The 23,086-nt window shown below is 40.9% G+C and overlaps 3 protein-coding genes across 7 annotated transcripts; all 3 read right to left on the bottom strand.

The window, feature by feature from the left end:
• Positions 1-746: 746 nt before the first annotated feature.
• Positions 747-6,367, bottom strand: trabd (TraB domain containing). The gene is made up of 10 exons (XM_063480063.2): positions 6,309-6,367; positions 5,719-5,759; positions 5,409-5,463; positions 4,756-4,922; positions 4,255-4,395; positions 3,759-3,869; positions 3,520-3,659; positions 2,429-2,601; positions 1,048-1,144; positions 747-933 (listed from the first exon to the last, which is right to left on the bottom strand). Exons 2-10 carry the CDS (start codon positions 5,740-5,742, stop codon positions 762-764), a joined length of 1,080 nt encoding a protein of 359 aa, XP_063336133.1. The 5' UTR covers positions 5,743-5,759; positions 6,309-6,367; the 3' UTR covers positions 747-761.
• A 77-nt stretch (positions 6,368-6,444) lies between these two features.
• On the bottom strand, positions 6,445-14,474 carry panx2 (pannexin 2). Of its 2 annotated transcripts, none has more exons than XM_063480061.1 (6): positions 14,391-14,474; positions 11,673-12,323; positions 9,400-10,514; positions 8,988-9,123; positions 8,566-8,751; positions 6,445-8,339 (listed from the first exon to the last, which is right to left on the bottom strand). In XM_063480061.1, exons 2-6 carry the CDS (start codon positions 11,899-11,901, stop codon positions 8,023-8,025), a joined length of 1,983 nt encoding a protein of 660 aa, XP_063336131.1. In that variant the 5' UTR covers positions 11,902-12,323; positions 14,391-14,474; the 3' UTR covers positions 6,445-8,022. The 2 variants fall into 2 exon arrangements, with proteins under 2 accessions (XP_063336131.1, XP_063336132.1); XM_063480062.1 differs by having other exon boundaries at positions 11,673-12,220; positions 14,391-14,460.
• A 1,091-nt stretch (positions 14,475-15,565) lies between these two features.
• Positions 15,566-21,252, bottom strand: mlc1 (modulator of VRAC current 1). Of its 4 annotated transcripts, none has more exons than XM_063481223.1 (12): positions 20,942-21,252; positions 20,289-20,609; positions 18,894-18,983; positions 18,675-18,728; positions 18,460-18,561; positions 18,218-18,319; positions 18,018-18,089; positions 17,812-17,928; positions 17,632-17,688; positions 17,208-17,330; positions 16,862-17,032; positions 15,566-16,652 (listed from the first exon to the last, which is right to left on the bottom strand). In XM_063481223.1, exons 2-12 carry the CDS (start codon positions 20,544-20,546, stop codon positions 16,575-16,577), a joined length of 1,224 nt encoding a protein of 407 aa, XP_063337293.1. In that variant the 5' UTR covers positions 20,547-20,609; positions 20,942-21,252; the 3' UTR covers positions 15,566-16,574. The 4 variants fall into 4 exon arrangements, with proteins under 4 accessions (XP_063337293.1, XP_063337295.1, XP_063337292.1 ...); XM_063481225.2 differs by having other exon boundaries at positions 16,871-17,032; XM_063481222.2 differs by having other exon boundaries at positions 15,567-16,655.
• Positions 21,253-23,086: the final 1,834 nt, after the last annotated feature.

The following is a 23,086-nucleotide window of genomic DNA, read 5'->3' as shown; positions in this document are numbered from 1 at the left end:
TTTAAAAACGTATTGAGAATTAGGAGAATGACGCTCAGTCTGATTCACATAATTTTCATGTATTCCTTACATACATATGTGGGCCAGTCTATGCACTAACTATATATTGTATTTTTCCACTTTTTTAACATAGTTGTATTTTTTTTTCCCTCTTCCAGACTGCATGTACAGAACAAAAGTGTTATCAGTCTCTAATAAAGTGCTGAACTTGCTGAACTTGAAACAGGCCAATTACCAACAATACTGGTCGGCACTATATGAAGAAGGACTAAAGAAACAGCATGCTCCCAGAAAAATAACCCACTATATCAGGGCCCGTGAGTAACAGTGAACCTGATGATCAGGATGCTAATCAAATAATAATAATGAAAAAGAAAACATGTGTGCATGAGTCCTTTGAAGGAATGGTGTGGAAAATATAAATGTACTCAAAATGAACTATTGGCCTTTGTGAATCTTACTATAAAACAAACAAACAAAAATATATATATATATGCATGAATTTGCACAAAATATGCAAGGTACTCAAGAGTACTGTCATGGTTTCTTTGGCAGTACAGCCCTGTTGTGTCTACAGAGACATCATTATAAAGTGGGGAGCTCTGAACCCCATTAGGTCCTTGTTAGTTCACAATATGGGCTGGTGAACCCTCTTCCTCCAGCCTCACCTGACACCTGATTTTAAGGCCATTGGTGATGGATGCATTGTTTTAATAGATCATAATTCTGTTCCACAGATGGCTTAGAGAAGACCAGTTGGGTCAAGCAGGAAGAGGCCGCAGTGTCTCCAGTAAAGATCGGACTGGAGGTAAAGACAGCAGGGCTCTACCTAAACTTCCACCGACACGATAACAGGCATATCCCAGCATTCCCATCATGACGCCCTTTATGACAGCGCACAACACCCAGCCAACGCGTGAGGGAGGTGCGACACTAGGGAAGAGAGACACACACAGTTACGGTTGTAATGCCAAATCAAACACAAAAGGATTATGTTTATGGATTTATGGTGTAATTTACTGCGTACAAACAATATGCGAAACATACCTCATGATTTCATTAATATTAAGCTGCTTGTCCCAGTTTCGTTCTATGCCAGGGACGTGACCCATCCCTACGACTCCCACCACCACAGCAGGCACTTCTACAAAAAGAAAAATGATAGCATAAACAATGTCTACACTCGGAAATGTTGATGCATTTGGTTATTTGGGGGAACTGAGTACATCTCCACTTTTACATTTAAAAATACCACAATTATTCCAGGGAAATGATCTCCGAATTTGCAAAGTTCTCTCTAGTTTAACTATTCAGAAACTTCTCACTACTGCAAAACATAGGCGTTACTGTCAAACTACAACATCCATAACCACTTTTGTAGTTTCACAATGAATACAGATTTAGTTTCTAAGTTTATTCAGCAAAAACGGAAGAGAATGACTTACTGTTACAAAAAATGACTAAGCATTTCCATTAAATGTCTGCACCACATTAAAACCACACCGTCATTACTGGTCAGCTGATTTCACAACAATTGAGCCACATATCTGATGACAGATATGTGCACAGTACTTAACAGCTAAAATAAAGTTTTGACTCTTTAGTTTCAATTATATTCAGGAATGTTTTTTAAACCACAAACTAAACGCACAAAAAAGTATTTTATAAGTAACTGGAAAAAAGGAATTAACACCCATATAAGAATGAAAGAGAGACTTAAAAAAAACTATACAGTGAAATTCACTGGCCAATTCATTAGTTAAACACAGTTGAACCCTCTTTTGACTTCAGAACTGCCTTAATTCTTCATGGCACAGACTTTCTAGGGTGCTGGAAACATTCCTCTGAGATTTGGGCCCATATTGACATGACAGCTACAGTTGCATTTTGGTATAATGCTGCAGTAGCACATCTGCTTGGAGGTTTGATATGTGTCCTACAATGATCTTTTACATAATTTGATTATAACAAATATCTATTTGAGTTAGTGTTTCCTTCCCAATCAGCTGAAAGCAGTCCGGCCAGTCTCCTCTGACCTCTGTCATCAACAAGACACAATATTTTCACCCAGAGAACTGGCACTCACTGAATATTTTCTGTTTTTTTGGCCCTTTGTAAACACTAGATATTTCCATGTGGGAAAATCCCAGTAGTTCCACAGTTTCTGAAACACTTAGAATCCACAGTTACACTTAGACCTTATGGCAAGTCCTTTCTTGCCTATTCTGATGCCTAGTTTAGACTTCAGCAGATTGCTTTGCCCATGTCTACATGCCTACATACAGTTGCTATCATCTGATTGACAGATTAGAGTTTTGTGTAAACAAGCATTTGAACAGGGGTACCTAATGAACTGGCCAACGAATATATAATAACATAAGATGAAACCAATTTATTGTCCTAGCTTTTTGAGGATTGTAATACGCACTCTGGGCATTAGGGGGGGACTCCACACAGCGTGTAGCCTGTCGGAGAGTGTGTGTGAGGTAGATGTCTCTTTCAGCCACAATGGTTTTGTGAAGAGCAGGAAACTCTCCAATCATCTCTGACATAGTTTGCTCAAGCAGGTCCTTCTGTTTGCACTTCTCCACATCCTCTTTACTGAAACATGACACAGCAGTCAATTTAACAGTGAAAAGGAAGTGGCACAGGACAGAGAATATAGTTTTGTTCTATAACTGCATTTTATTATGGCACAGTGAGTTTTTTTTATATGAGGTGTTTTAGAAACAATTTAACACTTCCTACTTTACGTCTTTATATAGGATGCAACACAACCTTAGAAGCATTTAATTTTCTTAATTATATTTAGTGCAATACTAGCAGAGTCTGGATTAACATTGACATTTAAGGTTTTCAGTATAGAGACCAACATTCCAGTTCCCGAACTTTGACACAGTAGTAAGCATGAAGCTTAAATAAACTTTATCAGACTGCCTGGTTGGTCTCCAACATAAGCTTTAAAAACATACTTGTATTCCTTTAAGTCTCCATAACCAACACCATTTTATAATTCTGAGGTTCAATCTCAGAGTTGCTGAAAGCCACAATGGTTTTATAGATTTACAGACATCATCATTTAGAAAGAAATGGTAGAGTTGCTGTTACTCTGAAAATGTGAGTGCTCACTGCGTGGTTGTACACAAAACACAAACCCAGCAAGTCATGATTCTCACACATATACACTGTAGTTGCATTTTTCCCCAGGCAAAGACTCCTGAAAACAATACGGTATTATCGCTTTACCAATTTCCACAAATTTCACCATTAACATTTAAACTTCTGTTTCACGACTTTGCTTTTGTACGTTTCCACAAAACTGAACCATCCTGAACCAATTTAGCGAGCAATATAATCCTTCTTGCCAAAATTTCTGAATGATGACTCTTCTCTAACGTCAGCATTATTCATGTATTTGAGCAAGCTGTGCAATGATGCACACTGTCCGCTGAATATTTGGTACTAAAACAGCGTCGTGTTGACGCTGTGTGACAGAAAGCGATCAAGATGAATTTATACCTGATTGGGTCTGACAGAAAGCACAGACCCCAGGCCAGACGGGCCTTCTGCCAGAGACTGAGAGCAGCAATGGCTCTCTTGAACGTCACAGGAATTGGCCGATCCCCGAGATGAAATTTACAAAAAGGTACCCGGCCAGCCTAAAAGAGAAAGGTAAAAGTTTTTGAACAAACAAAACAAAAACAACAACACATAATCAAATTATTCTCCACTATGTTGCATTTGTGTGCATGGGTTACCTCTTTGAAGGCCTCCCTAAACTCTCCTCCAGGCGCCATGCCCAATTGCTCTGTGATGTGAGCTGAAACTTTGAGCAGCAGAATCTGCATCAGACCCGACATCAGCCCATTCTGACAAACAGAGCAAATAAATTAACACCCACTTCCAGTGGTCAAGGTCATTCTTTAAGTACATAGTAATCTGACAGTAATACAAGCCTAAAGAAAGTATACAATAATACAAGAAACTAAAGAAGTTAGTTCAGAAGTTTTATCCCAAATATCAAAAAAGTAGGAAACAAACCCAAAACTCTTAAGTGACACTCAACGCTATATTTACACCATACTTCAATGATTTCATAGATGAAACAAAGTTTAAAATATCAGAACTTGACCATCATTGCCTTATTTGGAATAAATGTACTTTCACTGTCTTTGTTTCATTATGACCTTTTCCACCTCTCTTCATCTACCACTGCTGTTTTTCACACAACCAACACCTTTCATAAATCCTGACCTGTTTGATAGCCTGCTGAACCTTATCCAGATTGATGTCTTTGGCTTCCTTTAACAGCGTATTCTCGTCCATCTTCAACATCGATACCCTATACTGGCACAGCTCCACCACGACCACGTCTGGCTGCACAGCTCGGATCGTCTGCACCAGGAGAAGGAGCACAGCGGGTATGAAAAATCAAGAGACAAATACAGAATAAGAAAGCAGAAGACTGGAATGTCAAAGCAAATGAACAGTTATGAAAGAAGCGAGCACAAGAGAAATCAATGTGAAAGAACAAAAGAGACAAGATTATGCTTGCCAAAACAAGAAAATAAAAAGAAATGACATTTAAATATGTGAGCCTACTCATTATCAGTTTTCCTATGTTAAAGTGCTTCTCCACACTCACAGAATTACATATAAAATTTCACCTACCATTAACAGTATATCACATTTTAAAAGAGTTTAAGTGGCTTCCTGCTCTGTAACAGTCCTGTTTTTCCCCCCTCATTGGCTCACCGTGGCTACGTCCTTTTTGCTGCTATCACTGAAATGGGCAGTGCCCACCAGGTATAAGATGCTTCCATCAGGTGCAGTAAGACGAGACACTGTCTCTGGGAGTTCAGGAGACGACTGGCGGCGCTGGGCTCGCAACTGCCAAAGCAACTCCATTGCTTCACCATCCGCTATACAGGAGAGGGATAAAAGTTTATTAAACTGACAGAAAAATTAAAGTTATGTCTTACTATAACCATTATATTATGTGAGGGAAGGTACATAATGCACTATGCCAAATTGTAGAAATTTACATTTAAAAAGTACCTTACTGAGGAATACACTAATAAAATCCTTAGCATGTGCATTTAAATGACAAAAAATAGAGTTCTTACTATTTTACCAATAGAAAGCTACTTGAAGTTATTACTATTATTATTTTAGATTTACTTCAATAATAATAACATGCCTGTTGCAATGCCCCCCGTAATACCGATGCATTCATTGGTCTCAGATTACATTCAGTTTTATTCATCCAAATATTCGTAATAAAAAGTTATGAATGTGAGACAATATTTCACAACAAGTCGTCCCTTAAAAATAAGGAACTACATACATTGTCTCATGAAATACTGTTCTCACAATATGTTTAGAAGGAAAAAAAAGAAACAACTCACAAAGATCTGGAGGTAGACACTGCATTCCGTCCCCCGAAGGGCCGACTGAATCGTCCTGTGAGACATTGAAACAACAAAGTTAAATATAGTGGGCTTATTTACATCAGCAGCAGATTAAAATGTTATTCTTATTGCTCAAGTCAAGTCAGTTTAAGAAAGGTGGGGCAGCTTCACATAAGTGGCAATTGAGAAACAACAGAGACTATGTTACATCACTCTAAAAACTCAAAGGCTGACGCAGGGTTATCTCCCACCTGATAAAACACCCTATTTTTCAGCCAGACCAATACAAACGTGTTTCTTTACCAACCTCCGAGTTGTTTTCTTGGTCCATGCTTGCAGCCCTGGGAGCTGTATGTGACAGAGAGCAGATGGAAGTCATTGGCGCACACAGAGAGCGGTGATGCGTTCACTGACAGTAACGTAGACACAGCACAGCCTCACTGACTGCTGACGTTGCTTTATGTGTAACGACAACAGCTGTCGACTTCTCTGAACGCAGTTTAAACGCGATCAACGCTGGCTAAAGTAGTTGCTGCCGCTGATTTCTGAGAATCAAATCAAAGAGGCACTGTTATCTAAAACGAGAGCATTATCAGTAAGGTTAGGACAACTGCGCAGTAAAGGGAGAAGCGCCTAGTCGGTGGAAGGTCTAACGAGCAATACCTTACTTCCAGGTGTAGAGCTGCTAAATACTGAACGTGTAGTTACTGAGGGCTGTTCGTTTTGGCTAGCTACCCTTACTCAAGCTAATGTGAGCTAACAAGTCCGCCAGGAATCTGGTCTAATTAGAGGAATTTAAAGAAGAGGATTTTTTTTTAAATAAATGCGAATCTGAAATACGAGATATAAGACACTATACGCGATAGTTGTCTATAAAAAGAAAGACCTGTTACTTACTAAGTCGGCCCTTCTGCCAGAGTGCTCTCCGCTAGTACAGCAGCACAGTGTCCGGCTGCATCTGACAGCCGCGGTGCATTCTGGTACATGTAGTCATTGATTGTTGAGACGCATTTTGGGGGATTTAATTATAAAGATAACGCTTTTAATCCTTTTTATGAACATTTCACACGTTACAACCAAAGCCATATTATCCATGTGATTACTCGCATTAGGACTGCTAAAGGTTTTCGCAGGGCAACAGTCCTAATGTGTAAATCAACACAGTAAAATCATATTAAAGCAGAGCTCTGATACAATGTGCTCTCACACACTAGTACTACTCGTCCTAAAGTGCTTTTGGATGCATTTAGTGTGCTTAAGTAGTCTCTAACAAGGGGATTTTGAGCTAGCCTATGGAGATGAAGTATCACCAAGACAAAAGATTTCATTTAATTTTAATGCCCCAGAAAAAAAGGTATGCATAGGTCTACCCATTCTTTAGGCAGGCCCTGAAAATGAGACTAATGTCTTCTACAGTTGATGTCCTGTTGGTTTCTGAGTCAGTGCAGGCAGTTCCTTTATTCTAGTCTCTGTGCCCTAATGTATGCAGCTGCAAGAAATGCAAAAAAAAAAAAATAGACTGTGTGTTTATAGCAGATAATGAAAACCTTAGTCATTCTTATAAAACCCTTATCCTGCTCATCTATACATTCACTTCACATTAGACACTTCCTCAAGAAGCCAACAGAACACAAAAGGTCATATTTTACCAGTGAGTCCAGCTCCCTTCATCTCAGAGCTGCTATTAAAGTCTTCAAAAAGAACACATCACTGTAACTGCCTTTTTTACAGCATCAAAACATATCTGGCATTAGTTTCACTAAGCAGTATTACAGTTCTACTTTGTTTTACAAAGTCACGCTTTCAATGGGGAGTCTGCTGTCTGCCGTACTTTCAAATGGCGTGCAAGTATAGTTAAGAATCATGTTCTTATGCAATTGTGAAATGGCAGTAATTAGCCATGAAACATGTCATATTTAAACACCCCACAAGCAGTGAGTCATATACAGTGTCTATACATGTACAGCGTGTGGAATAAGATGTTCTAAGCGCATACATTATTGCCACAATTATACTGTGATCTTTTGCATATTAATTGTGCAGATCTCAACAACTGTATTGCATGAGCTACCTTTCTACTTGGCTAGTGGGATAAAGGGACTAAGCGTTATCATGTGATTAAAATACATTTTGTTTGATGTTGCAGATTTGCATTTCTAAAGTGTCTGCCTTTTTTTAAAATTATTATTAGGAAAGTCACTCCTCGCTCTTTACCCTGTCTATATACTTTTTCAATATAACTGTGTGACCCTGCACTGTAGCACCCTGTTGAATTATGTCACTGCTGGTTTCATTGGTGGGTGATTAGCTATACACAGTCATCCTGAGACATGAGTGTGACATCATTTCCTACAGTAATAAGCTGGTCAACACAGGTAACGAAACATATATCTCTCAGTTTATCCTTTCTGAAAGCTCAGCTTTGCCACAAGAGTCTTCCCAAGTCACATCTATTCCATTTCTGCTCCAACAATCCTGGAAGTATAGAAGTTAATTGAAAGATCAGAGGTGGCAGCTGATAGAAGGTGACTGGCATGGAGGTTATGTGTGTAGAGTGCAGTGTCAGGGAAAATAATCTCAGTCACGGTTCCTCTTCTGCTTCTCCTCTTCCTCAACATTCTCCTGCAGCGATGAGCTCCCCAGGCCTCTCTGCCAGCCTGTCCCTCCCGCTTTCATCCTCTTCTTCCTCAAAGAGAGTATGATGCATACTCAGTAGCTGGTGTGTGGGTGCTCTTGTTAGTGGAGGTGGTTGAGACTCAGCATTTTCCTTCTGAGTGGAAGGCCCCAATTGTTGAGGTGAGGACTTGGGACTGAGCGCATCTTCACTGGAGGGAGGGTTGGGGCTAACTCCATTTACATATGTAGTGGTGGACAGGGTCCCTGCAGAGAAGGCAGCGTTGGTTGATTCTGGAGAGCGAATCTTATTCTCTGTAATCAAATAAATATATAGAATAAAAATGGGAGATAAAGAGAAAGAAAGTAAAAATATTAGCTGGCCAAAGGTGATTGGCCATGCAGCACAAGCATCGTATGCAAGTAGAATTTGTATGTTGTAAATAGCTATGCCCAATGTCCTGCTGTAGAAATGCACTATGAAAGACACATTCAAATGAAGTGATATCTCTGTCTCAGGCATAAGCACAATGAGAGCTACCTGTAATTGCACTGGACACATGAACCACAGTGTGTGTGCCTTCAAGGTACACTGTATCCATGTTGTGCTCTGAGGGTAGAGGTTCTGTGGTTGTGGTCTCCACCTTGGGCTTGCGAGTTGTCAACATATACGGGTGGACATCCAAAGAGAAGTTGCGTGTATGCTTTTTCTCCATTCCACTTACATCTACAATCAGAAAATAAGTAGATGATTAGAGCAGATGGGGAGACCACCCATCAAGAGTGTTGTTTAAACTGTCTCAGTTAATTTTATGGTCACAGAATTCGCCTACATAATACATAAGATACTAGATACATAAGAACATATGTTTCATACTGGTCGGATAGTGCGCCTAACTTATTTAAACTAATTATAAAAGCTTTAAAATGTCTTTCTTACTACATATTCAAACTACCCGATACCTTTTGTTGAAGGATGCTGTGTGCTCTTGTTATCCAGAAGAGGTGCAATAATGCTGTCTGCCACTATTTTACGTCTGAGAGGTTTGGGTTTTTCCTGCTTTGTGTTATTTTCCAGCCGTGTCAGGGTGAGAGGTTCCTTCACATTGGGCAGAAAATAAAAAGAGGTCAGTTCAAGTCTTCAACAGCAACAGATGAAGTCTTCTTCTTACTATTTTGCATATATTTTAAGTCCTAAAAGAAAGCTGCTTCTTATGCCTCTTCAGTGAAAAAGGCCCTTATCAAGAGTTACTATTACACCATTTGAAGGATTATGGCCTAGAGTATGTGCGCTCCACTGAGTCAATATTTAAAGTAAGGGTCATTCTGCTTCTAGAGGATAGTACATTTTGCATTCAGAAACATGTTTCCTTACCTTAAATGGTTGAGGAAGAGGATTTGAGGTTGGGATCCATTTAATCTTCTTACGAGGTCGTTTGACGACCAGCGGCTCACCACCCATCTCTCGAACCCCGAGGTCAGAAGGATCCATATTGGGATCAATTGTTTGGATCCCAGATTCCCTCACAGTGGGTGTGGCATCATGGTTGGACTGTGCAAGTGCAGCCAGCAGCTGCCTGACTACATTGTCGTACATGAGGTCACTCTCATTGGTGATGAAGTCCAGTCGGTTGAGCGACTTAATGTGATCCCTGTTCTCATTGCAGAACATGGCCAGGATGTTGATATCGCAGAACTGAGACTTCTGCCAGCGTCGCCGCGTTTTAATTCCAACCTTATGGAGTTTGTCGAATACAAAGTTGGACTTGCGTACCACAAAAAGATGCAGCAAATTAACCAGAATGATGAGGTTCATGGTGCAGAGTAGAGCGATATCTACTGCTGCCATGATGCGCTGCAGCTGCACAGCAGGCAGCTTACAGTTGACCCTGAGCTTCAGCTCTGGATAGCTGCTAATGTCTGGGTGCTCACCTAGTGCACAGGTGAACTCATTTTGCCTTTGGCGGGCATAGTAGGTGCTCAGGTAGGAAATGGGTATTGAACTGAGGCAGATAATAGAAAGATGGCGAGCCAGGTAAATCTTGGCCAAAAAGTTGCTTTGGCCTCGTCTCTCCAAATATTTCTCAAAAAGGTTCTGCTCAGGGCTCTTCTCTTTCTCTGCATTCTCTATGATCTCCCTCCTCTCCCGCTCAGTTATGCCCGGCCCTTTGGACTGGATCTGCTTCTCGATCTTTGGGGCCCGGCCCTCAGCAGCTCGATGATAGCAGTTATCAATCTCTTGAAGCAGGAAATTGAGCTCTGAAGTGAGCCTTGTAGAGGCGAGGAACTCCCAGCCCAAAGCAGGAATGTACATGATTCCCGCAAAGGCCAGCAGGGCATAGGGGAGGAACTTGTGCTCAAATAGCGAAGGCCACTCAGCTGGCTCCATACCAGGTTTAGCATCACGAAGCTCTGTCCAGCAGTAGCCTCTTGCATACAGTGCCTGGTCTCGAGTGAAGTTGTGTGGTGTATAACAGTATATGGACTCCTCTGAGAAAAGTACAAGTATAAAGAATCAGTCCAAACTTTTCTTTAAATTATATCTCATAATAAATTGTGCTGCAAACTGTTCTCCTTATTTCTGTTAGTAACAACATGTTAGTAAGTAAATGACATGTAAGATCAGGCAGAAATACTTTTAATAATATCAGCTCTAAGTAACAATGATATCTATGCTACTTATTTAAAAGTGATATCTGGAAATGGATGCATGTGCAACATTCAGTATCAGGAGTCAAAACTGAACCATAACATGGCTCTGCAAAACACTGCAGATCCTTACAAACAGTTAAAGCTAAACCTATGACTTGTGAATCAGTAGACACATGTTTCAGTGATTCATTACATTCTCTAGGAAATATCTTGCACCTTTCTCATCGTTCATTTTTAATCAGTACTCTCATCTCATCTTTTAGAACCCATTCAACACAAAGCATTGTGTGTCTCTGATCATACTCAAGCCACATTTTGAAACGAAAGAAGCACCTTTCAGGCTCTCACAGAGGAAATGAGAACACCCAGATCAGTTCACTGTCCATTATGTACAAGACTAAAAGGTTTGAGGTATCACCAGTTCCATTTAATCTTTCAAACTAAGCACTGTCACCTCTGTTATTATCGGTGGTTATTAGATTTTCTCTTTTAAATAAACACGCATTCTATTGTTATTAGGGATAAGGATAATATGTGCAATGACAACACTTGTTTCATTCACAGAATGCTAGGCACCATCTTTGTGCTGAGTTTCCTCAAAAATAATAAACTCTTCTGCACATCCACTGACTTGCTGTTTAAACACATAGTCCCAGCTGGTTACATGCTACACAGAACCTGACTCAGCAATGAACCGACATTCCTCTCTGGGTTTTCACTCTGCCTTCTACCCAAACCCACCCTTGTCTCCAAAATCTGCAATCACTTTCACTCCCTCAGTTCTCCAATCTGTTTTCTTCTCTTTCTGGCATCTAGTATTTCAGCTTTCCTTTTCTGCTCTTCACCATACTGCTCCCTTCTCTTTTATGCCTTGTTTCCAGCTTACACTTCTTACTACTGTATGTATGCAGCCAAAACCTTTCTCTGATCAAAAGCGGTCAGAGGGCAAACAGCTGCAGGTGTGGCTTTAGCAATGAACCCCCTCTAGCAGCTCACCTGCAAAGTTCCTTGTGAAGACCAGGGTGACTAGCAGGATGGGGATGATGACCGTCCCTATAGTAACAACGCGATCAAAAGGAAGCTCCAGTTTGAGTTGCACCATGAGGCCAGCCAGTGCCCCGCCCTTCTCATCCTGAGAGGAACCCGGCAGGATCAGCTCCTTCAGCTTCTCGCCTGCAAGTAGAGCTGTAGCCATGTCCAAGTTTTGATCGAGGATGTTCTGCATCCGGAACAAAAATTATGCACACCACAACCCCCCTCTGGGCCAGAGGGGAGACTAGACACTCCCTGATGAAGTTAGATACTCGTCAAAACAATGCCACACGTGCGCAGGAATGTGTGGCCAGCTTCAGCCCCTGTCACCTTGTGTGGAAAAGTAGTGGGTCATACTGTGTTCTTCAGGTTTCAGACTCTTCTACCGTTTCATGCAGCTCTTCTGTTGCAGACAAACAGACATAATGTGCACTGCTCACTCAGCCTCTCCGTTGTGCATCCCCATGTTTGTGTGTCTCTACAGCGTCTGGCCTCAGTCTGCAGACCCTGTGCTGCAGGTTGAGAAATGAGCTGAGTTTAGGGATGTGTTCTTGCAAACCCCAGGGAGAGTTGTTACATGAGCTTGGGAAAGGAGAATCTGTGACCAGTCCTTTCCTGAAAGACAAACAACAAGTTAAGGGCAGTGTAGTGTGTTCATTTCTATAAAGGTACACCGAGGTGCAAGTTGTCATTGAATGTACAATAGCATATTAGTGTAATTTAAAAGAGCAACAGTCTGATTGATACTGCTTCACACCTTCTTCCAGAAGGCTCTCTGTTCCCATCCATCGTCCTCTTTAATGCAGTCATGTGGCCAGGGATTTCTAATCCTCCCTCTCTGACCAGTGAAGTGTGAGGAGGATTTTTGTCTTTGATCAAGCAAGGACACTAAAGGGCAAGTTTATACTCAGAGGACTATTTTAATTTTAAACTGTTTAAAGCATACTTTGATGAAGCGTCTATTTGTGTTAATACATTAAAGGCCTGATATCTTGGGGACTGACTCTGTTTCAAATTTCACCCCGCTCCTCTCTGGACTCTCTGGAACAACATGTTCACACAAGGATGTCAGATGAACCCCGACACTTGTCAGTGACATCAGGGGGTTATCATGTGTGGCTTATCGTGTGCGTCTGAGAGTGGCTATTTGAGATTGAATGCATGCATGGTCAGGGCTGTAACTATGGAAATGCTTTAAACTTGCTTGGTCATTTCACAGGAAGCTCTTACAAATTCCCTTCATGCGGAGTTTGAATACATCACCACTTTCCATCAACAATCCCTCTTGCTCCTGCATTTTTCCCCCTTGCCTTTACTCCCACTGGCCTCCTTTCCAATCTGTCTTTATGTAAAAACACAGTTCATATATGAAATCTTTTTTTAAAGCGCTCAATTTGAGGCTCAAAATGTAACCTAATATCATATATGAGGACAACCTTGAGAATGTGGTTTCATGGGTAAAAGGGACAATTAGCTGCCAGCTTTAAAGCACATGCTTAGCAGTGAGAAGGATCATAAGAAGATGATTCTTTTGAAATTACAGCAGAGTATAATATTCAAGGCTGCACAGGTTAATGCTGAGATCACTGGTTCTATATCTGAAATAGAGAAGAAGATGTCTCTCGTGAGGTATGAAACATTTACTTTAAACTATTTTTTCAACTGCCTCATGACAGTCAAGATCATTTTTATTTTTAACCTCAAAGACTATCTCATGGAAGATCAGAGAAGAGGTAAAGTTTGCATAATTTAAATTTAAAGGGGTAGAACACCCATTTCGGGGGCTCAGCTGGAAGCTGCACTGCCGTCTGCGAGCCACTGGCACTGGTCCAGTCAGACAGATTATACCCCTCAGTTGGGCAATGCTACCAGTGTTTAGAGAGGGAATCCCAGATTTCTTGGCTACTACAACATCCAGCTAGAGTTTGGCCAGTTCAGTCAGCTACAAAGACACAGAGCCAGGCTCCGGGACAAGAGCTGAAGGAGAGAAGCTCCATTCATTCATTATTAATTAATGATAGCTGAGGAAGGAAGAACTTTCAGGACTGATGTGATGTCTTCTCACAAATGTGATCAGATAACAGTCCAGTGAACAGAGTTTAGACAACGTTCTCTATATGCCCTAAACAGTGCACAGGAGACGATGTCATCACCCTTACGGTTTCCTCAGTTGTGTCAGTCTCTGACGGAAACACCTGCAGGAAGATTTATTTGGGTTGAGAAGATCACCATGCCCTTAGTCGGTGTTCTGCTAGGATGTTTTTAAGTGCTGTTTCTTGACTATCAGTTCCAAGACACTAGAAAAACCAGGAGGACACTTTCACCACAGACATGGCATTGCAGTGAATTGCAGCTGCCTGCAAATGACGACCCTTTTCAGCACCCGCGCGGTGGATAGTTCCCGAATAGCCAGCCAGAGACGAGCCGCTAAACAACATCAAGTGTAGCGATTCAATGTGTGTGTCAGAGGAAGCGAAAGTATGTGTGAGTGTGTGTGCTGCTCCGTGTGTGAGAGAGACAGAAGAGGAGATGCTCAGGATGCTGAATACCTGTATGAACTGTGTACCTGTCCGCACCAGATGAACCACCGCTACATTTCTTGCTCTGGTGCAAAAAACGGAACAATGTGCAAGCTTTCAGGAAAAACAAACAAACAAACAAACAAAAACAAAATTCACTCACCGTCTCTCGTTGCATCTCCCGGCACGGTAAGAGTTAATCTGCAGTGCGGGCGAGCAGCTACAGCATGTATCCGAGGCACACCGGTTTGTTCCGCCTTTTCCCCCCCAGCTCCAACCCTCTCCTCTTCCCTCCCCTCCCCGCCCTGCTTCTTCCTCAGAAACAAGAGATGAGAAACACATTAAGATTCTGTAGTTCAACACATCCCTTCTCTTTGAATCGCAGGATTAAGTGCGCATTTCAGAAAGAAAGGCGAGCTAAGATGCTAAAAACATATCCCAATCCATATCCGGATTATATTTATTTTGAAAGGTTTACCTGTGAAACTGCCTCTTATAGACACAGCTCTATGGATTTTAGGATTCTTGGATATGACAGGCTCTAAAAGATAACCTTCTATTAAATATAAATAAGCAGTCCTTCGAAATGTTATTAGTATTACTATATTTAAAGGCTAAGACTTGTCACTGAAGCCTTTAGTATAGGCTAAGTGAAACAAACACCGGCTATTAGTCTACTCAAAGCCCACATTAGCTTAGTCTACAACCAAACCACAAGGCACTGACAGGCTTTTGTTTCCCACTGATATTGGTTTATCCAACCTGCCCATCATCTGTGACTGTGGGACTGCCACAGAGACACGCAAACAGGGAATGGGAAAGATGTCTGTCATTCAAACTCACTGGGTGTGGCGAGCATTTTTGCTTTTTTTGGATGGTCCAAGACATCAACTAGTCATCTATTACTAAATTATGTAGGCCATAATTTCAAGAAGTACTTAAAGGAAAACGACAAAATGCTTAGTGCACTGAAATATATTGCTTTTGAACACGCTGAATGTCACGGATGAACTTTCTGCTGCAGAGCACAACACTCCTGTACAAGGACAGTTTCATCGATGCTCTCTCTTCTTTGTCTCAGACACTTTTAACTCAGGCCGGTTTCCACCGGTTAGGGTATCCTTACCTCACCGTCTGCCATCTCTCACTCTCTTCTTGGTCATGTTGCAGTATGATAAAGCGTCTTGTTGTGGCGGTTTAAGCAATAATAATAATAATAATAATGACCTGATGTGATGAGAATTATATTCATATTTGACAAGCCAAAACTGACCAGACATCATTATAGTGACCACCCCATTTCCTCCTCCTTTATAGTTTTAATATGAGTAAGAGATGTGCGGTGTCTAGCTCAGAGACAGACACAGGAGCAGAGGGATGCGGGAAAATTAATAAAGGAAAGAAATGAAGTTAATAAATATAACAATATGAGAAGGCAATTTTCATGTCCAAATGCAAACACAGGGGTGCTGAAGTTATTGCAATTAAATCGATACACACATAAATTCCACCTCACAGCTTGGTATCAAATTATAAGATAATATCTGAACAACATTTCCATGAAAGTTATTTTCAGATGAAGACTTTTTTCTTGTTCTTGTTTTTCCCAGCACAGAAAAAAAACATTTCCCATTCATAAAAAACATTCAACACGTACACAAATTTACTCTTTACATACTTAGTGCTGATGGCATTTTATTTTGCACAAGGCATACTTTCAGTTAGTATCATTTACATCAGTTGATACTGCTGCACATCGGCTATATTAAAGCAGTTCTCCTGTAAAAACTACCACACAAGCAACCTGGCTACTGAGTTAGACTTTGCCATGGATTTAAATACACTTCATTAGTTTTTGCATCTGTTGCATCTTCCACCATGATTAGTCACCAACATGTGAACGGGCAGAAAACTGTTTCAAATTAGGATATATAATGAACTGTTTCAATTTTGTGCTAGGGACATTTTCTATTACTTGCAATTGACTCGCATATTTTCAATACAACTAGCATACAGTGTAAAAATATATTAAATCTCCTGACCAAAAAAATACCACAGTGGTACCAGTATGGAAAACACACATAAAAGCATTATCTATGTAAGAAAAGAAACACTAACAAAAGCAAAACAAAGTACACGGTTTAAATTTTTTTCTCCTATCTTTGCTTCATTTTTGTGTATTTTGTTCTTTATTCCAGTCTCCAGTTTCCCGTGTCTCTCCAATACTGCTTTTCCCTCTTGTTCTAATATTCTCTGTCTTCTGATTATACTCTTGTATTTGCAGCTTACGGCGCTTGTTTTACCCTTCTTCTATCACCAGGTCTCTCCAAATTCCTGGATGTTCTCTTCATTGAGCCATTTGGACCACAACTGCCTTCCAAGCTCTGTCTTTGTCAAAATCCTGCAACGCTCCATTTGATGTTTGCTGCTGTGGAGGATGAAAAGGAAAGAAAATATTCAGAGGAATCAGGTGTTGAGCATGAGTGGTACTGTGCTATTTTTGCATGTAGTTCATTAATTGATACATATGCATTTACATGTGGTATACCTTGATGCTATACTCATCAGTAAATGTCTGTTGTTGTAAGTAGTGATATAGACAAGAGCAGGATTTGCACATACGGGTGTGTTTACCTGGCATACCTCACAGTAATGCATCTGGGTCTGAATGTTGTCATCACACTCTGGAGCCCCCATGCGAAGCTGACTTTTGTAGGTGGCACAGTGCACCACAGTGGCTGAAGTAAGAATTGCCTGCACCAGCAGCAGCACCATCAGAATCAGCAGCAATATGTCATAGGATTGCTGGGATACAAAGAGAGACAAGCACATATATGTGAAATTGGTGGAGTTTTAAAAGTAATTTCTCATGATTTACTTCCCCAGCTCCTGTATTTGTTTTTTAATGACGCCAGTGCTAAGTGGATAACTCTTGAAAATACAAACACAACCATATATTTTCACTTCACTTTAGACTCACTTTGGCTGTAGGCACATCATGCAGGAATATTTCAATAAAGCTGATCACACTGCAAGAGAGGAAGCCAGAGGCTGAAAAGAGCAGAGGAGACGTCACGCTGCTGATGGCAATCAACACCTCCACCTGAGAGATACAGGGTTGAGAGCAGAAAGAAGAAAGGCGGAAAAAAAGAACACAAAAAGCCAGTAGAAAGAAGAAATAGATGTGGTATTTAGATAGATGAAATTATACCTGCTCCAATGACATTTTGCACCCACACGATAGCAAATAGCAGGAGGAAAAAGTTTAGATTGAAAACAAAGTCATAAAACACTGAAGTATATGAATTTCAAGTTTAAAACCAACTCCATGGTATAACAGCTTTACATTCACACTGTACTAATCCATCTTACAGATCCTGCAGATATCAGATTATTGTACTCACCAGGCATTTGTTAGGGTATTCTGACACAACATGACTGGCAATAGCACTGGGGAAACACTGCAAAGAATAACAGGTAATGTTATGCGATTGAGTTGCTCGTCAGTTATTTTAAACATACCTTATCATTCTGAGTGGCCACAAGTGCCTTAAAAAACAGTAAGCTTTATTAAGCCAACTTACAGCCACAAGGATCCAGAAAAATGTAACAGACAAGTAGGGACCAGGCAACAAAGCGTCCATGTTGAGCGCAATAATGCCTCCAAATACAGCCGAGATTCCTACAATCACTTCAATCACCTGTTGCAGACATCAGTTATGGATAAAAAAAAAACCATATACATATATAGTTTATATAGTTATACTTATTTATATGCAAGTTTACTCACAGAATATGCTTTAAGGAGTCGAGTGGGGAAGACTGCAGGTTTGATAATCACAGGCCTGTCGTATGACCCCGACTGGAGGATGGATAGAAAAATGAAAAGTGTTTAGGATGAAAGAATGAAAGGGAACAAAAACAAAAAAACAAAACAAACAAACAAACAAAAAAAAAATCACTCATGTAGACATGCATACACTCACACACCTTCCTGTGGCAGCAGCAGTCCTCTGCAGAGCGGGCTGACAGGATGACAGTGCTGGCCATCAACACCTCCAACAAGATCATCAGGATAAGGTTGAAGTTAATCTGAGAACAGACAGAACATGTTAGGGGGCGAGAACAGAGACACAACCGCTAAAAGAGAAAACAATTATAAAAGAATAACTCAAAATGTTTGTGTTTGTGCATCCAAAAGGACATGTAGTTTTCGATACAGATGGATTTACATTGACAGCTGAGGGGTTCAAGACCAGCTTACAACCAAACCAAACCAGGCATGTGGTTGTCACAGCAAATGTTGACACATAGACCACTTGAAAATCTGACACCTTGAAGGAAACATGAGAGTCTAATTAGTATCGTGCTTCGGTAAAAGCTTCAATTAAAAACCATTAAGACATAATTATCTGTTTAGCCTTTGGTGAGTTCATTGTTTACTCACTGCAACGTGTCTGTTCTTGGCAATAGCAAAACTAGCTATTGCTGCAGGGATGCCCTGTGAAGAATACCCACAACAAGCAGCTGCTGAATTTATCTATGAAGACAATTACTGCCATTTTTGACATGACTCCTGTAGAAACAGTGTGAAAGATGCAGCAAGGTATGCTAGCTTTCAAAGCAATATCAGCATGTGATTAAAGTAACTGTGATGGTCACTTACAGAGCCCGCAGCACAGCGCAGGTAGTCCATGGCAACAGGAAACACATTTCCCAAGTACAGAGAGAAACCAGATGTGATGAGCAGACTGCCCTGAGGACACACCGACGCACACACACATACAGCCATGTATACACAATTAAAAGGGTCATAAATGCATTCAGCAGGTAAAACTGTGCAAGAATTCCTCTCTCATACACACGTGCCATTTGAGAAGTAACTAAGCCAACTGCATAATCCTGCCTGGTGCAACAGCCCCACCAAGACTCTTGCGTCTAGTGGGCGGGTGTCTGACTGATAAACACTAAGTAATCACAACTGATATACCTGCAATTTACCAGAAATACATAGGTATGTTTCTAGTATGATCTGTGACAAAGTGGGTACTTTTTTTTGCAATAAACACAATTTGGTTTTAGTTTGAGCAACATTTTATCATATACATTTGTGTAGTCAGCATGATCTTTTTCATTTTACAAAGTATTGGAGACTGCTTTTAGTTAACCAAACTTCATTTCTATCTAGAGTAGTGTCTGTATAGTTCAGCTTCTTCCAATGTGCAGCAATTTAAACACTGCAAAACTTTCAAAATTTCCCCGCGTTGATCCTTGCATTGAGCTGGGTGTGTCTGCTCACACTTACACTATGTGCACAAGAGTATTGGGCCACATCTCTTAATCACTGAACTCAATAATAATATGGGGTTGGCCTTTGGCTCCCTTCCAGTTCCAGTGCAGAGAAGTCTTGATGCTTACCATGACAATTATGTGCATCTAACTTCATGGGAAAGACCCTTTTATGTTTCAGCATGACTGTGCTTCAGTGCACAAAGTAAGGACTGGCTAGGTGAGCTTGCTGTGGAAGAACGTGACTGGCCTTACCTCAGCCCCACAGAGTACCTTTGGGATGAACTATAAGGGAGATTTTCAGCTAGGTCATCTATTCCAGCATTAGTGTCCAACCTAAATGATCTTTTGGATGAATGAGCAAAAATTTCCACAGCCAGACTTTCTATATAAAAGGCTTCTCAGAAGAGTGGAAGGTATTATAGTTGCTAAAGGAGGGGCACAAAGTCCTTAAAATGCCTACAGATTTAGAATGGGATGTCCTAAAAGAGCTTTTAGGCGGTCCAATATTTTTGTCTACATAGTGTAACACAATACGCATGCCCAAAATCAATCTGCTAACATTTTAATTATTGAAGCAACCCCATCATGGTGTTCTTTCCTTGTGGAAGCACAAGACAAGATTTCTTGTTGCCACTTCTCACTCAAAATTTAAAGATTGGGGCTACTCAAAAAAGGAATCACCCCAAAATTTAAATCTGTGTGTTACGGACTAAATAGAAAAATCCTGTAGTGTGCTTCCGTTGCTTCCCCTGACTGTCTTTCCTCTCACCCCTATGAGGACACTGTAGAGCCAGGCCCTGTAGCTGAAGCAGGGGTGCTTTAGGGGCTCCGGCTGGGCCAGCTGCAGGTCACTGGCCCTCACGTCCACTGTGTAGCTGTCCCGTTCAGACCTATCCCGCTCCCCTCTGTCTGGCCTTCTCTCAGCTCCCCGGTCACCCCGTCGTCCCAGTGTCCCATTTCCTCTCTCCAGAGTGGGCATGTGGGTGTAGGTGAACTCCTCTCTGGCCGACAGCTCCTCGCGCTGCATTGTTAAAGTGGCTGGTGGCTTGTTTCAGTAGCAGGATGAAAAGTATGGAGTGAAGAAAACACCCTGTGGGAAAGAATGAAAAAACAAAAAACAATATCACATTCCAAACAAGGACAAGCTCTTTGTCTTCTCATCATGTTTCTCTTTACGATCGTTCCTTTCAGCAAGAGGTCCAGTAATTGTAAAAAATGAAGATGGCAATCGGAGCTCTCAGATCAGGGCTTTCAGGGGAAAATCAATTAAAATCACATTAAACAAAGAGAAAGTATGCCATTAGGCTACTAATCATGCAGTGTAACAAAAACACCCCACACCCCTCCCCTTGTTTCTGTCGGTTCAAGCCAAGAGAACTTACTCTACATTCCACTGCTTCTTTTTTGCTTGTCTGAACTCACCTATTGTTGTTTGTCTCGCAAAAATCTTCCCAGTTATTTTCCAGGAAATGTATCCTTCAACAACTGGAATCATATAACCACAAAGAACACAGTTTGTCTTTGCTCGAAGCTCCTTCTGCTCCCCATCTCTCTCCCTCGCAACTTGCAGCCTCTTGCACCCCCACTCTCCTCCTCTTTTCCTCTTCCTCTCTTTCTTTCCCGTTACACGGTGTTACTCAGAAACAGTTCTGAAAAGTTTTTTGAGCCCATCAAAGCGTGGAGCTAAAACACATGGCTCTTGTGCTGCCAGCCTACTTTGTGCCAAAGAGAGAGCGGCTGTGCATGACAACAAGGGGAGGATGAAGGGGCTCGCACTAGGGGCAGAGTTAGAAGGGCAAACACCCTCTTTACCCTCCTTTTTGCCCATGCAGCCACACATGCACATCAAGGCACTCACAAAACTGAACAATAGGCCTTCAGAATTGAGCACATAAGAAATTTAGAAAGTCACATTCATAGCAAGTAGAAATTCGCATAAAAGTGCAGAATCAAACTGTTGTTTTTTGCCTACAGTTGAGTGCGTCCCCCTGTTGTGTTCCTCCTCACAACTTCCCTCTGTGTTACTTAGTGTTTCACTGCAGTTCACAGCCCACTAAATTAAGATGCCCAGCAGTGCTTTAGAAAAGAGGCGACAGAGACATTTCCATGGCCTAATCACATGGTCCCTTGTGTGACACGGCTAATCTGATGATGGATCATTTCTGCTCCATATAAGAATCTCTTAATGACTCATTAAGGACTAAATCCAATTGGATAACAACATTTTGTGGGTGTGTGTTAATTGTGTCCATGTTTAAATGTCTACATATGTGAGCACCTCGGGATTCCTTTCAGTCTTTAACACAGCCAAGCATTCTCAGTTCAACATTGTTCCTTGGCGGTGGTAACCATGGCGACTCCTTAACAACTGCTGTCACCACAGCCCTTGCCATTCTCCACACACACACACACACACACACACACACACACACACACACACACACACACACACACACACACACACACACACACACACACCAAATACCATGACCGCTCAGAGAGCATTTTGAAACTGCCCTTGGAGAAGGCAGAGGGTCGGGAAAACACTGATTGAATGAGACACAAATCAATATCCAAATATTAATATAACAAATCAAAACAGAGTATTATGCTACTCGTGATATTTATGTCCAATGAAGACAAATTAATGTCAGTATTAAGTTTGGAGGGTGGCATGAAAAAGCAGCTACTCTAATGGCACTGCTATTGTCTTGACAGTTATTTTAAATGGATGCATGTCTGCAACAAACGCTTTTAGCCTTTTTTGTAGAAGTGTAAACTTTAAAAGAACAAACTATCTGTTCACTCTAAAAGCCTTTGTTTCTCTTGTTCCTCTTAACTTTTAGGGATATACTTAAGTCTAACTAATTTTTCCACTCTGATTAGCATCTGTCTGCTTCCCACTCTAACTCCATTCTACACCACAAACCACTTTGACATTTCAAGCACAACTGGCCAGTGCTTAAATTCGCACATAACAATCATTCCCAAACCTCAGACCGCCACTGCCTGAGTTTGAAATGCAAATATCTTCTGCAGACCACCCAAATCTTTACTCGTGACTGATGCTGAACTTGATTCTCCATCAACAGCTTTAGATTAAGATTCAGGTTAAGATCCAAGAGGATTAAGGATTACAAAAGTTTACTTGTTAAATTATCCCATACGGAAAAGAAATAGTAAAAACTTATAAAAGACTTGCATAAGATGTGGCCTACTTCATATAGTGATGGTAAATGTGATTCTTTTTACTGAATCGAGTTTGAATGAGTCACTCACCAAAGTGAATCGGGTTTTTTGAGTCATTTGAGTCACTGAGTCAGTTGACCAGAGAGTGCAAAAAATGTACATTTTCACTCAAACTTAATTTGTTTCTCTTTTCATGTAAATCCTACTGCTAAGATGAGTGATTGAAAAAGAAAAACTACTATTTTTATAGAGCAAAAAAAGAGCAAAAAAAAAAAAAAGATTTCTAAAGGGAAAATTTATTTTATTTATTTTTATTTTATTTTATTAGTATTTTCCCCAAACGTGTCAAATATATGTTTTCTCATCTAAATGTCCACT

The sequence above is a fragment of the Pelmatolapia mariae genome, linkage group LG7 (assembly GCF_036321145.2).
Source record: "Pelmatolapia mariae isolate MD_Pm_ZW linkage group LG7, Pm_UMD_F_2, whole genome shotgun sequence".
Taxonomy (NCBI): Eukaryota; Metazoa; Chordata; class Actinopteri; order Cichliformes; family Cichlidae; genus Pelmatolapia; species Pelmatolapia mariae.
This window is presented reverse-complemented; position numbering and strand designations above follow the sequence as displayed.

Excerpts from the sequence above, each read along its gene's own strand:
- panx2 (XM_063480061.1), bottom strand. The coding sequence starts at position 11,901 with ATGCAGAACATCCTCGATCAAAACTTGGACATGGCTACAGCTCTACTT. Across the intron at positions 10,515-11,672 it reads CTTCACAAGGAACTTTGCAG|AGGAGTCCATATACTGTTAT; the intron begins GTGAGCTGCTAG and ends TACTTTTCTCAG. Across the intron at positions 8,752-8,987 it reads ACAGCATCCTTCAACAAAAG|ATGTAAGTGGAATGGAGAAA; the intron begins GTATCGGGTAGT and ends TTCTGATTGTAG.
- trabd (XM_063480063.2), bottom strand. The coding sequence starts at position 5,742 with ATGGACCAAGAAAACAACTCGGAG. Across the intron at positions 5,464-5,718 it reads ACCAAGAAAACAACTCGGAG|GACGATTCAGTCGGCCCTTC; the intron begins GTTGGTAAAGAA and ends AATGTCTCACAG. Across the intron at positions 2,602-3,519 it reads TTTCTGTCAGACCCAATCAG|TAAAGAGGATGTGGAGAAGT; the intron begins GTATAAATTCAT and ends GTCATGTTTCAG.
- mlc1 (XM_063481222.2), bottom strand. The coding sequence starts at position 20,546 with ATGCAGCGCGAGGAGCTGTCGGCCAGAGAGGAGTTCACCTACACCCAC. Across the intron at positions 18,090-18,217 it reads ACTGCTGCTGCCACAGGAAG|TCGGGGTCATACGACAGGCC; the intron begins GTGTGTGAGTGT and ends TCCATCCTCCAG. Across the intron at positions 17,331-17,631 it reads AATACCCTAACAAATGCCTG|GTGGAGGTGTTGATTGCCAT; the intron begins GTGAGTACAATA and ends TGTATCTCTCAG.